This window comes from Clarias gariepinus, chromosome 22 (assembly GCF_024256425.1).
Source record: "Clarias gariepinus isolate MV-2021 ecotype Netherlands chromosome 22, CGAR_prim_01v2, whole genome shotgun sequence".
NCBI lineage: Eukaryota > Metazoa > Chordata > Actinopteri > Siluriformes > Clariidae > Clarias > Clarias gariepinus.
Genome location: NC_071121.1, coordinates 15,977,225 through 15,988,818, shown reverse-complemented (window position 1 = coordinate 15,988,818; position 11,594 = coordinate 15,977,225). Strand labels below are relative to the sequence as shown.

Sequence of the window (11,594 nt, the reverse complement as noted above, 5' to 3'; positions counted from 1 at the left end):
AAGAATGATATGCAAAAAAGATATAAAGGACATCATGTGATAAGGTCAAGAATAATTTTATAGCATTTCTCACAAAATAGTGCATTCAGTTCTACTGACATCATCTTTCAACAAAACAAAAATATAATGACAACATGAATATGTTTTTTTCCCCTGTTGAATGCCTTTGACAAACAAACATTAAAAAACAAAAGACTAAAACATTAATTGCAGAAATACTGTATGTAGCAAGTAGCCTACGACCTTAATTAGGCACCAACCAACATTATTCAAGTAGTTTTTATCTATGAATCTTAAAACGTTTTTTCACTACCATTACTTTTCCAATAAACTTAGCACATGCAGCACCAAAAGACAATAAACAACTGTATGCATTTTTTTCTGATAAATAAAATCAGGAAAACATAAAAAAAATACATTTAAATAAGAGACATGCTCCTAAAAATACATTTTTGATATTACCCAAAAACAAACTAAATATCTAAAACATACATTCACAATTATAATTCCTTAATATACCATATGATATAAAACCTACAGCTAGGTAATATAAAATATTGCTCAAAATATACATAATCAAGCACTATGTTTTTATATGTTTTTTTACAAGTACCAAAGGGCAATAAATAAAGAAATATGGACAAAATAGCAAAACATGATTGCTGAGTTTTAAAGAAAAGCCCTTATATACAACACGTTACAAAAATACATAAAGCCATTACAAAACATTCATTATTCATGTCAAAAATATACATTCTTTAATGAATATGACTACTTCAGGTCCAAACAAACTTACACGCTGCTGTCAACATGATGGCATAAACCACTTTAAAAACATATGCCTATATCTTCAATTAAATTTGTAATTGTTGGTCTTACATTTAAATTAGGATTTTAAATAATAATTTTTCAAGAACTGTCTTTTCGAGGACACGTGTCCAAATTAACTATTAAACCTAGCCATGTTAAAAAAGTAACCCTTATTTGCAAATCAAAGAATTACCTAATACAGTATATTAATATAGTGTTTATATACTAGAAATATTACATCTTTAATCATTTAGACGAAAAAGTCAACGGTTACGCAAGAAATGTACTAAAGAAAATGCAATGCAAAATTATTTTGAGGACAAACACTTATTGTGACACATATTGTGCACGCAGGCTGTTTAGAACAGTAAAGATTAATGCATGATCATTTTACTTTGACATGTAGGCATTTTTTAGCTTTCTATCTGCCCTGCTCCCCTTAATGCTGTTATTTTCACTGAACATGCTTTTAACCATAGGAACTGCAATGCTGCACACAATCTCGGTCTGCTTGCCTTGTTTTTGTTCCCTCTTTCCTGATGGACACAAGTCTCGTTTATTAGCAGCAAGGACACGTTTGTCAAATGCACCTCTTGCTCCCACTGGTGAATCTTTCTGACTCTCTGCTTCAGCAGCCCTCCCACTGTGTAATTTCCAGGCTGAAGACTGTTTTTTGCTCTTCATACTCAACTCCTGAGAAACTTTTTGCAGGTTTCCAGCAGCCTCTATTGGTTTTTGGTGGCTTTTTGGGCTTACAGGACAGTGAGGTCTTCCCATGGCTTTGTTCTCCAAGGCTGAAGCCCTACTTTCACTACTGCTTCTTTTGTGCATTATGCTAAGTGACGTTTTACGCTCCAGCAGTGGGCTGAGGCGAGAATGACGCTGGTAGGTATATAAAGAACAGCTGCCATTGCACAGTGGGTAGCGAACATGGCAATAGAGGCAGCGAGAGGACTGGCATGATGATGATGGGCTTCCCAAAGATGATAAGAGAGTAAAAGGAAAGGGGCGCTGATTCTGGCGCATGCTTTTGGGGGAGCTGAGGCGAGTAGGAGGTGCTGTGTGAGGCCGAGAAAAGCTGGCTATTTGTGGACCAATAGGGGCAAGACCTCTAGAACGCACATTGACTGTCATGGGTTGGCTTCTCTCATTCTGAATAGTCTGAATCTGGTGCCACTCTAGCTGCAGCAGACGTTCCAGGAACATTTCAAGCTGGCCAACTGGTTTGGGACGTGGTGCATGTTTCCCCTCTGTGTTCAAGAAGACAGCAAGTTGCCTCAGGCTCCAGGTGTTAAAAGGTGGAGGTAGGAAATCAGGATAATTGTAGCCATCACTTTGTGTTTGTACTGTCCTGGGGCCTGGGATATGTGGATGCAGGTCCGCTGAGTCAACTATTTCCGCTCTGAGGTTAAGCTGAGGTGGAGTGCATGGAGAAGGCAACACAGGGAGCCTCTCAGAATCTGACAGGTCACTGGCACTATCTGTGTCATCCTCTTTGTGCTCCAGAAGGTGCAGAGACTGAAGGTCTCGGACATTACCAGGCAAGCGGATCTGATGAGGAGCCAGTGGAAGAGACAGAGCACGGCGACTCTTTTCTTGGGCTGCATAGTTCTGCTCAACCTCAATGCAGCATGTGGACTGTTGCTGCACCCTCTGCCTCTTGTCTCCCTGTTCTGATGAAGATGGCTTGGACCTTGGATGCCTTACATCTGCTTCAAACTGTGTGCTGTATACATACAGAGCTCATAAGAGATTGGGGAAGACAAAGAGCAGTATGGATAAACATAGCTAAATACTTTGAAGAGAAAACTCACCGTGGCATTTTGTATGTGCCACTGATAGGACTCTTGACCTGCTTTGTTCGATTCCTATGTTGGCCCTTCTGTCAAGTCACAGTAAAAAAAAGTCAGGGTAAAATACATTGATCATAATCTAGTCATAATATTATGACCACCAGCCTAATATTTTGACTGCTTTGCCTTGCCTTCCCTCAGCTACCCCCACACCCCTGCTTTGCCATTAAAACAGTTATGACAAGTGTTCTGGTTTCTATTGGAACCAGCATTGACCAAACAGCAGCTCTTCTATTGGATCAGAACATAGGCTGACCTTTGTTCCCCACGTGCATCAGTGAGCTTTGGCCACCCATCACCCTGTCACCAGTTCACAGGTTTTCCATCCTTTGATCACTTTTGCTACATCCTGTTCCCTGCAGCCTGGGAACATCCAACAATAGCTGCAGTTTTGGAGTTGCTCTGACCCAGTTGTAACCTTTTTTGCTTAAATTGATGTGTTGGAAGCAGAAAAAAAATGGGCAAGCATAAGATTTTGTGACTTCGACACGGGCTAAATTGTGATGGCTAGAAGACTGGATCAGAGCAACTCCAGAACTGCAGCTCTTAAGGGATGTTCCTGGTATACAGTATTCAGGACCTACCAAAAGTGATCCAAGGAAGGAAAACTGGTGAACTGGCGATAGGGTCATGCGGCCACCGTTGATGCACATGGGGAACGAAGGCTGGCCCAATCCAAAAGAAGCGCAAGTGTACATCAAACTGATGAAAAGGTTAATGCTGTGCATCAACACAGTGCATCACTGTTACTGTATGGTGACTAAGAGGGGACCTTCTCAATTTTAGGCAGGTGGTTGTAATGTTACAAATATTATGGTGTAATTATGTTACTGTATGTTTACATACTCTCAATATGGACAAAAAGACAAACTTACAATTTCAGCTCCCAGCAAGGGCTCCTTGGCCTGTCCTGAAATGACATTCTTGTGCAATGAGCTTGTTTTTTTCTGAGGTTTCTGACTTTGAATGACTTTACCTCCAGTTATATTGTTGCTGGAAATACAAAATAAAAAAAATAAAAAAACATAAATGAGAACATGCATTCTGGTATCGTTAAATGTATAATAAATGTCTTCATACTGTAGTTCCCTCTTTAAGTCCTACCTGGTAACGATCGCAGTATTTTCGGAATTTTTCACTCTAACCTTCTCTTTAACGGGCACCCTCTTTAGGATCGCCGATGCTGTGCGTTCTTGTAGAATAGGTCCCATAGCAATTCACCTGTGCTAATGCTGCCGAGAAATGTCCCATGTAAACCAGTCAAGACGTCTTGCTCTCTCCATGGCAGAAAGTCACGATGTTGTAATTACTGCCCGCCTGGAAACGGTAAATATAAACAACAGCAGATTACATGAAATGTCAAAGAAGTCACACATATCTTTTTAAACGCATTTCCGTGGCGTTTAATGTTTTATGTTAAATCTACCTCCTCTCCAGGCGAGGTCCAGACAATGAGCTTTCGTGCCGCAAACGGCATGCTACGCACAAATATACCGTCAATGTATTAATTTGTCAGCTATCAGTGAAGGCTTCTTCAGTCTTGTTTACCTTCTCCGTGTACGTGCGACGCTGCTAAGACGCTTGGCTTGACGGGAAATGAAGTGCCCGGTAAAATTGAGTAGCAGGGTATGTGGCGTGGCAGGCCGTGACACCTGTTCGTACGGTCAATACAAGGAGAAAAACATTATATACTCTCGTAATTTAGCTACTAAACCGATCTGAGACAGTGTTTATGAAAGCTGCGTAGTGCTTTTTGTGTACGCGACTTCATTACCCAGAAGCGAGTGGTGCAGCCGTCACGCCTCCCTTGTGTGTGTGATAGCGACGGCAAATTCCGTGTCTTCACCGAGTCGGAGTCAGATCACTAGTAAGAGTCGGTTCTTTCGGCTCCTAAAGTGTTCATTTGAACAGTGACTTGTTCTCCATTATGGCTGCATTTTTGTTTGGGGAATCTTAGTCATTATTTTAACATCTTAATTGCATTAATGTATATTCAGTTTTATAAAATATATTTACATTATTGTAGCCAAGAGCCTAGCCTGATACATTCGCCTAATTGCAATTAGCTAAGCTAAAACATATTTAAGATGCAGTTGTCACACAGACAGGTATCTGGGTAATTCTACAAAAATGATGGAAAGTTCTGTCACTTAGTATTTCTGATGCCAAAATAATTAAAATATAACATTAAAGACACCTTACTTGTATATGTTATATTAAATAGGCCAAGTCCTAGGAAATGTCTTGTCACTATGATCATATATGGAATGGGAATGGTTACTTTTCATCTAAAAATATTTTTTCAAAAAATAAATCTGATTCACTTTAATAATAAGTTAAGCACTTAAATACTGAAATTGATTATAACAATAATATGAAATAAAAAGTTAGCCACCCCAAACAATGTAATTGGTGTTACTGTTACACAAAAAGAGTTTTGAAATACATTTGACAATTTAAAGTATTCCTATACATTTGACAATTTAAAGCTTTTAGAGGTGTTACTCACTCAATCATCACCTATATCTATACTCACTAAATTATCACCTATACCGCTCGTTGAGGAGGGCCTGGAGCCTTTCTCAGGAGATATAGGGCATGAGCCAGGGTACACCCTGGATGGGATGCCAATCCATCACAGGGCCCACACACATACATACACTCAATCACACACTATAGGCATTTTTTTGGAAATGCCAAACAACCTAATCTGCATGTCTTTGATCTGTGGGAAGAAACCGACGTACCCCAGAGAAAACCCAACAAACAGGGGCAGAATATGCAAACATTATGCATACAGGCCCCAAGGCAGGAATCAAACACGGATTCTATAAGTAGAAGGAGATAGTGCTAATCACTTCAATAATTAAAAACCATATGGCCTTACACATTGAAGATATTTTGTAAAGGTTTTTCTTAAAATTGCTAATTTGTCATTGGTGTTAACAGGAAGAAAAGTAACACCAGTTATTATAAGTTATTTTTTAGGTATTAAAAAATATATAAATACGTTAACCTGTACTTTTTATGGATTCATAAAGTTTAAAAGTAAGCTATTAGAGAAGTTCTAGGTGTGAGTAAAGAAATACATTCAAGAGATTCTTATGACCCAAATTCCACCTTTTCTGTATAATGACCCAATATACACGTCTCCCCACGCACGCTAACTAAAGACTTAGATAATAAACACAGTATTCCGTGGATACGTGTTGATTAAACTCTATTATAAGACCCCCAAAACTCCTTACGTCAACGTAAAAAAATGTGGAGACGGTTAATGTGCGAGTCGACTCCAGATGTTCGATTCGGTTCAAAGAGTCGATTCGTTATCCAAACAGTTCGTGCTCGTTTGGCAGTAGACTCCTGCGGGGTTTGCGCAGTTTCTGACACCAATGTCTCAGGCTCATGTTGTGCGATTGAACATTTATGACCTTCGATCTGTTGCCAACGATGTAATATTTAAACACTACTGGAGGATCTGCAGATGAGAGAAATAGCAAAACACATCGGATCGGAAGTTTATGGTGAGACAATATGATATGACGCACAAACTGCTTCCAGGTGACATTTCAAAGATATGTCTAATTTTCGACGAAGCGTTAAACCCGAAAAAACATTGCACCTTATCTTTGCTCAAGCTTAAACACTTACATTGCTTTATATGGCTTTGGCTCTGACTTATTGGCAATGCTCTCCAGTGACAAATGCAACTGAACAAGTATTGCATATTATTTACCTCCAGGTGTAAAACAAAAAGCTTTGTTGTACTTTGGATATGGCTTTTTCTACGACAAACAGCCAGGAAAATACATCCTCAGGAGAATCTGATGATGAGCTATTTTTTGTTGGGGTGTCGGATATCTCAAAGCAAACTTCCCCTCTGCGCTATAGAGACAAATTGTGGTCAAGGCCCACAGGAGAGAGAAAGCCTGTGAAAATAGGTCCACCTAGTCCAGTATTACCGCAAACGAGGCCAACAGGTCGCAGTTTCTCCTGTGAACCACCTCCCAAACCCATCATACATAGACGGGCCCAGTCTCTACCGTCACCTTCAGAAAGGCGGAGGCTCAGTCAAAGAACAGGAGTCCGATTTGTGGACTCACTGGGAATGGACCTGGAAAATGTTAAAGTTTTTAGAAGTGGAGAAGACCCATTTGTACCAGAGCATGTTTTGTTTAGACTTTTAATGAATGCAGAACTTTCAGCCAACAAGAACTTGGAGATTTCCCTACCCTATTTGAAACCTGTGTTCCCTGAGCAACCTGGTGACTGTTCAAATTTCGTGCAACGTTTGTGCACCCAGCAAGTGTGCATGGAACGTGTTTTATGCTACGAGCCAGGCATTATTGGCATTGTCCAAGTTGTCAACCTAGACTTTGAGAAAGAGGTTATTATTCGTTACTCCTTCACAAATTGGAAGAGCTGTGCTGAGACCAAGGCTTACTGGATTGCCAGTAAATACCTGGAAGGCTTTTCCACTGGATGCAGCTTTGACAGTTTTCGGTTCCATCTTCCGGTTCCACCGTTCATTCTACACCCTGGAGCAGTGTTGGAGTTTGCAATCTGTTATAAAGTAAAAGGGACTCAGTTTTGGGACAACAATGAGGGACAAAATTACAAGTTAGTTTGCCAGAGCTACAAAATTCCTGTTCCCAAGGAATGTGAAGATAGCATGATACACTTTGTCTGATTGCTCTTAAACACTTTATCTATGCACTCTGTATATGACCATCTTATTCACTACAGTACACCAGACTTTTCATTTAGTAAACATATACTATAGAGACGTTTTGCAACTCTACATTTACATCTTTGGAGGTTTTCAATCATCCAGGTAAGGTTACTTAGAAGTTTAGCCATGTCAACTGGACTTCTTTTCACATTGTTTTGTCCTAACAAGAAAGAAGTTCAGGTGACATGACTGAACTTCGAAAAGTCCACATTAGTGAATGTAGGCCTTCATTGGGGATGCACAATATGTTAATCAGTTAACATTATAACTGAGATATTATTTGGGTAGTGGACCATTAGTGACAATATCATCATTGTGCAAGTTGTGTGTGTGTGTGTGTGTGTGTACTGTATGTGTATGTGTACTGTATGTGTTGGTAGAAGTGTCTTTGGCACAGGAGTGCTGATTAGACTTTAGCACTATGTACACTTAACCTAATCGAGTTGCCACTGAGTGTTTGTCTGTTTTTCACCAGCATATGTTTATTGTACTTTGAGGAACAAACTGTTTGCCAAATCTTCTGACATAGTTCTGGATTGAATCAAAACTCAGGTATCCAAATAACTATCATGACTATGTATCTTTACAGTTCTATATAACTGTACCACCAGCCAGCCATTTTGCTCTAATGCAATTGTTGTTATGTGCAATGTTTATTAAAGTTAAAACTACTGAATAGATTGTAGGCTATATGATTTTATTTTCTTACAAAAAAGTGTTAAAAAACCTCTAAATCACTATTCGCCAAATCCCCTTTTAGCTGAAGTGCCTAAGAAGTGGTTATAAATCAACAAATTACACTGAACTCAGTTTTGTAAACTAAGCAATAAAATCTTTACTAAATCCCACTGTGTGTGTTTTTTCTCTTGTTGATAAACTGGCAATGATGTCATTCACTGTCATTCTTTTATTTGGTCTGTGTGTGGTAGGAGTTTGCATGTTCTCCTTGTGCCTTGTGGGTTTCATTTGGGTTTCAAGTTTTCATCATTGTCCAAAAAAGTGTCTCTTGTGTATGTATGTTCTGTATTTAAAATGCAGCCCTAATAAGAATGGAAGAGACTCATGCATATTTAAACAAAAAAAATCTGTTGTATTAGTTTTAAAGCCCCTACATTCCTGCACAAACAATGCTTGTGGGAAAAAAACACACTGGGCAAAGAGTGTGTTAATAGAATATGACCCAAATAAAGTAAATGATTCGACTCTTTCAGGTCTTAAAAAGAAATCGTTTTATTAATTTTTTTTAACTAAAGGGTTAAGTGTGCGTGCACCTGTACCCCGCATGGGGTTGAAACCTTATTCCTCTTGTGCAGCGTGTTCTACCGCAAGTGGCACAGATAACCTCATGTTCCTTACTGTATATAAATCTTTTTCCATTTTTTGGTCATGGTATTCTTTTTTGTGGTGTGTGTGGTGTTGTCATCACTGGAAGCTTTCACCAAAACAAATTTCTTGTATGTGCAAACGTACTTGGCAAATAAAGTACCTTCTGAGTCTAATTCTGGAAATTCTAAAATAAATACAGTAAATTATAGTACTAAAAAAAAAAACTAGAGCGACGTGCAGTACATGCGCCCCCTGCTGACGAACCTTTGAGGTAAACGGTATCGGATCCTTAAACGACTCTTTGCAATAATGCGCCCTGCACTTGTTTAAAAATATATTTTAAGAGGAACACTTAGTTATGTTAACAGTGTTTTTATAAATGCCACTAAACAAATTATAGCCAAACTTTGTTTAATAAAGGTTTGAATGATGAGAAAATTAACTCATCACTGTACGTTCTAAAGTCTACTTACTGACACATATGCACCTTATCATAACAGTAAAACAGTGGATAAAATATAGATTAATATTAATAATAGAACAGTTTTTAAAAGCCTTAATAATTAAGGAAACGTATTATATTTCTAGCATTTAATACATTCGGTAAAAAGAAGAACCAGAGTATTGAAGCGTTTCCCTCCTCATAGCTGAAAGAGTCAGTTGGTCAAAGAATCGAATCTTTTCACTTAAACGACTCGGGTTCATTTAAAACAGCAGTTTTTACCCCCGCGCGCAGTGTTTGTGGAGAATTACAGGGGCTTTAATTGACACAACAGCTCCTGAGCTTTTGCTTAATCATATAGTAGTACTGTACATTTTGTTCATATTTAGCCATGTTTTAGCCTGAATTATTTTTAAATGAATAAATTGTTAGGATGCTACCGCCTGCTTTAGTTTAAGATTCGAGTAACGTTAACGCACGCGCCAGTCAGTGGTGAGGAAAATTTGTCGTTATAAGCTAACGAAGCTAGAAAACTTTAGCTAACGGTTATCTGTTACACTCTTAAAGGAACAGTCAGAGTTTGGTTAGTAAATAATTATTTTGACCTGGTCGATCGCTTACTACATAGATAATAGCTGTTCAGTGTTCAGGTGCTAAAATATAATAATTCACACACTCGATGTGACTAACCTTTAGCTAGCTAGGTAATAGGTGTAGACAAACGAGTTATTCGTGCAGTGTTGCTCATTCTGACACTACAGCATAATATTGCAAGGTAAACTAACTAACATGAGCTCTCTTTTTAGGTAAACTATTAACTAAAGCAACACTGTCTGGCTAGTTATAGAAATAAATTAGCTGTTCAGATGAACCCAGCCAAGAATATGCTATTTAGATAGAAGTGAACCTTGAGTGAAAGAGAAATAAAGAATCGATTAGTATAAAATTTTAATCTAATCTATTTAAAAGTGGTTGTCGCATTACAGCATTTTTTCTCCATTGTTGCATTAGTAGCTTAAACTGGTATTCTGATGTATTGATTTTAATTATCATTTTACCACTTGATCTGCCTGTAAATATACTAATTGAATAAGCAGTATTTCCAGGTAACGTCTGGATGTGATGGCGCCTCATCAGGGGATCACATTCCAGGTGAGAATTTATATGGTTCTATTAAATAACTTTGAACATACAGTAAGTCCTTGACTTACGAACATTCAAGTTATTAGTTTTTCGCTACAGACCGTGGATCTACAAACTTCTGTAGATTTGAACAAATCGCAGAAGTAGCTTGCGTGTATTGCACAAAACAATTAACACTGCAGTGCACCAGATACCAATATTTACAATTATATACAATATTTTCAGTGTTTAAATTAATGTATAAAATATCTATATATATAGTATGTGTGGGGGTGCAGGAGAAATGAGGCCTCACCGGTTTCAGTGAATCAGTCTGAGTGCACGATGATAGAAAATGGCTGTCCCAACAGTCAATAATCCTAATTTTGGAAAGTCCTCAACGAGGCAGAGTTCACAGTACAATACAGCTCTGAGACAAAATGAAGTCAGTTGAAGCGTGCAGTAAGCATCATGTAGCATTGTTCGCCTCGATGTATTCCCGGTTTCCCTTTATATGAGGTCGATGAACCTTGTTGCATCACTGGAATTAAAGCTTCAGTCTGGCAAGGGTAAAATGCGGAACCAAAACACCCATCCTGTGTTTGTTTTTTATACCTTGCATTGTATATTTGTGTCAAAGGTGTTTAAGACTCACTTTGTCAGACTTACAAACAAATCCAACTTACGAATGTGCTTCTGGAACAGAACTCTTCTGTAAGTTGGGGACTAACTGCAATAAAATAATATAATAATAATATATATTTAAAGGATTTATTAAAAATGTGTAGGAGTGCAGTTTGTTGGATATTGTCGGCTAAGTGTTCAGGTCAAAAGCACTTTCAATAAAATAGCCTTTGATCAAGATATGCAAAGAACAGGTTTTATGCCCTGTTTGAGACATGGTGCAAATGAAAAAATGTCCATAGTAAATTAATGCCCATAGTAAATTAAAATAGGCCTGATATCTGAGGCCTATTATAGAAAACCTATATCAATGTCTTTCTTTATGCTGTTTGTTTTACATCATTATGTATAGGTGTTTTCTAATAATTCATTTTACTTTGGGAAAAGTAATGGAAATGCACATTTCTCTCTGTGATCACTCTGGGAATCTACAGACTGAATAAACCTTAAAACGTGGTCATGGCAGACGGTCGATAATGACGAGTTGAAGACATTGTGCTATTTACACAACATATTTTTCAGATATGTGTGCAAGTGTGATGTGTGTTCATAGTGTACATATATGCACACACATACAGATACATGCTGTTTCAGTAACTGTAAACCAGACCTCTTCTTAATTGTC

At 38.2% G+C, this 11,594-nt stretch overlaps 3 protein-coding genes across 4 annotated transcripts in view; 2 read left to right on the top strand and 1 right to left on the bottom strand.

The window, feature by feature from the left end:
- Nucleotides 1–40: 40 nt before the first annotated feature.
- fam217ba (family with sequence similarity 217 member Ba) lies at nt 41–4,221 on the bottom strand. Its single transcript, XM_053481965.1, has 5 exons — nt 4,090–4,221; nt 3,768–3,980; nt 3,539–3,656; nt 2,625–2,692; nt 41–2,536 (listed from the first exon to the last, which is right to left on the bottom strand). The coding sequence occupies exons 2-5, from the start codon at nt 3,872–3,874 to the stop codon at nt 1,201–1,203; spliced, it is 1,629 nt and encodes a 542-aa protein (XP_053337940.1). The 5' UTR covers nt 3,875–3,980; nt 4,090–4,221; the 3' UTR covers nt 41–1,200.
- A 1,778-nt stretch (nt 4,222–5,999) lies between these two features.
- On the top strand, nt 6,000–8,238 carry ppp1r3da (protein phosphatase 1, regulatory subunit 3Da). 2 transcript variants are annotated; one of them, XM_053482057.1, is made up of 2 exons: nt 6,000–6,281; nt 6,413–8,238. In XM_053482057.1, exons 1-2 carry the CDS (start codon nt 6,185–6,187, stop codon nt 7,351–7,353), a joined length of 1,038 nt encoding a protein of 345 aa, XP_053338032.1. In that variant the 5' UTR covers nt 6,000–6,184; the 3' UTR covers nt 7,354–8,238. The 2 variants fall into 2 exon arrangements, with proteins under 2 accessions (XP_053338032.1, XP_053338031.1); XM_053482056.1 differs by having other exon boundaries at nt 6,000–8,238.
- Nucleotides 8,239–9,666: 1,428 nt separating this feature from the next.
- sycp2 (synaptonemal complex protein 2) overlaps nt 9,667–11,594 on the top strand; it is a 36,205-nt gene continuing 34,277 nt past the window's right edge. The window contains exons 1-2 of the mRNA XM_053483392.1: nt 9,667–9,938; nt 10,261–10,315. Coding sequence (XP_053339367.1) covers nt 10,286–10,315 — 30 coding nt within the window. The 5' untranslated portion in view covers nt 9,667–9,938; nt 10,261–10,285. The remainder of the gene's footprint in view (nt 9,939–10,260; nt 10,316–11,594) is intronic.

Excerpts from the sequence above, each read along its gene's own strand:
- fam217ba (XM_053481965.1), bottom strand. The coding sequence starts at position 3,874 with ATGGGACCTATTCTACAAGAACGCACAGCATCGGCGATCCTAAAGAGG. Across the intron at positions 3,657-3,767 it reads AATACTGCGATCGTTACCAG|CAACAATATAACTGGAGGTA; the intron begins GTAGGACTTAAA and ends TTGTATTTCCAG. Across the intron at positions 2,693-3,538 it reads CCTTGCTGGGAGCTGAAATT|AAGGGCCAACATAGGAATCG; the intron begins GTAAGTTTGTCT and ends GTGACTTGACAG.
- ppp1r3da (XM_053482057.1), top strand. The coding sequence starts at position 6,185 with ATGGTGAGACAATATGATATGACGCACAAACTGCTTCCAGGTGACATT. Across the intron at positions 6,282-6,412 it reads GTTAAACCCGAAAAAACATT|ACAAAAAGCTTTGTTGTACT; the intron begins GCACCTTATCTT and ends TCCAGGTGTAAA.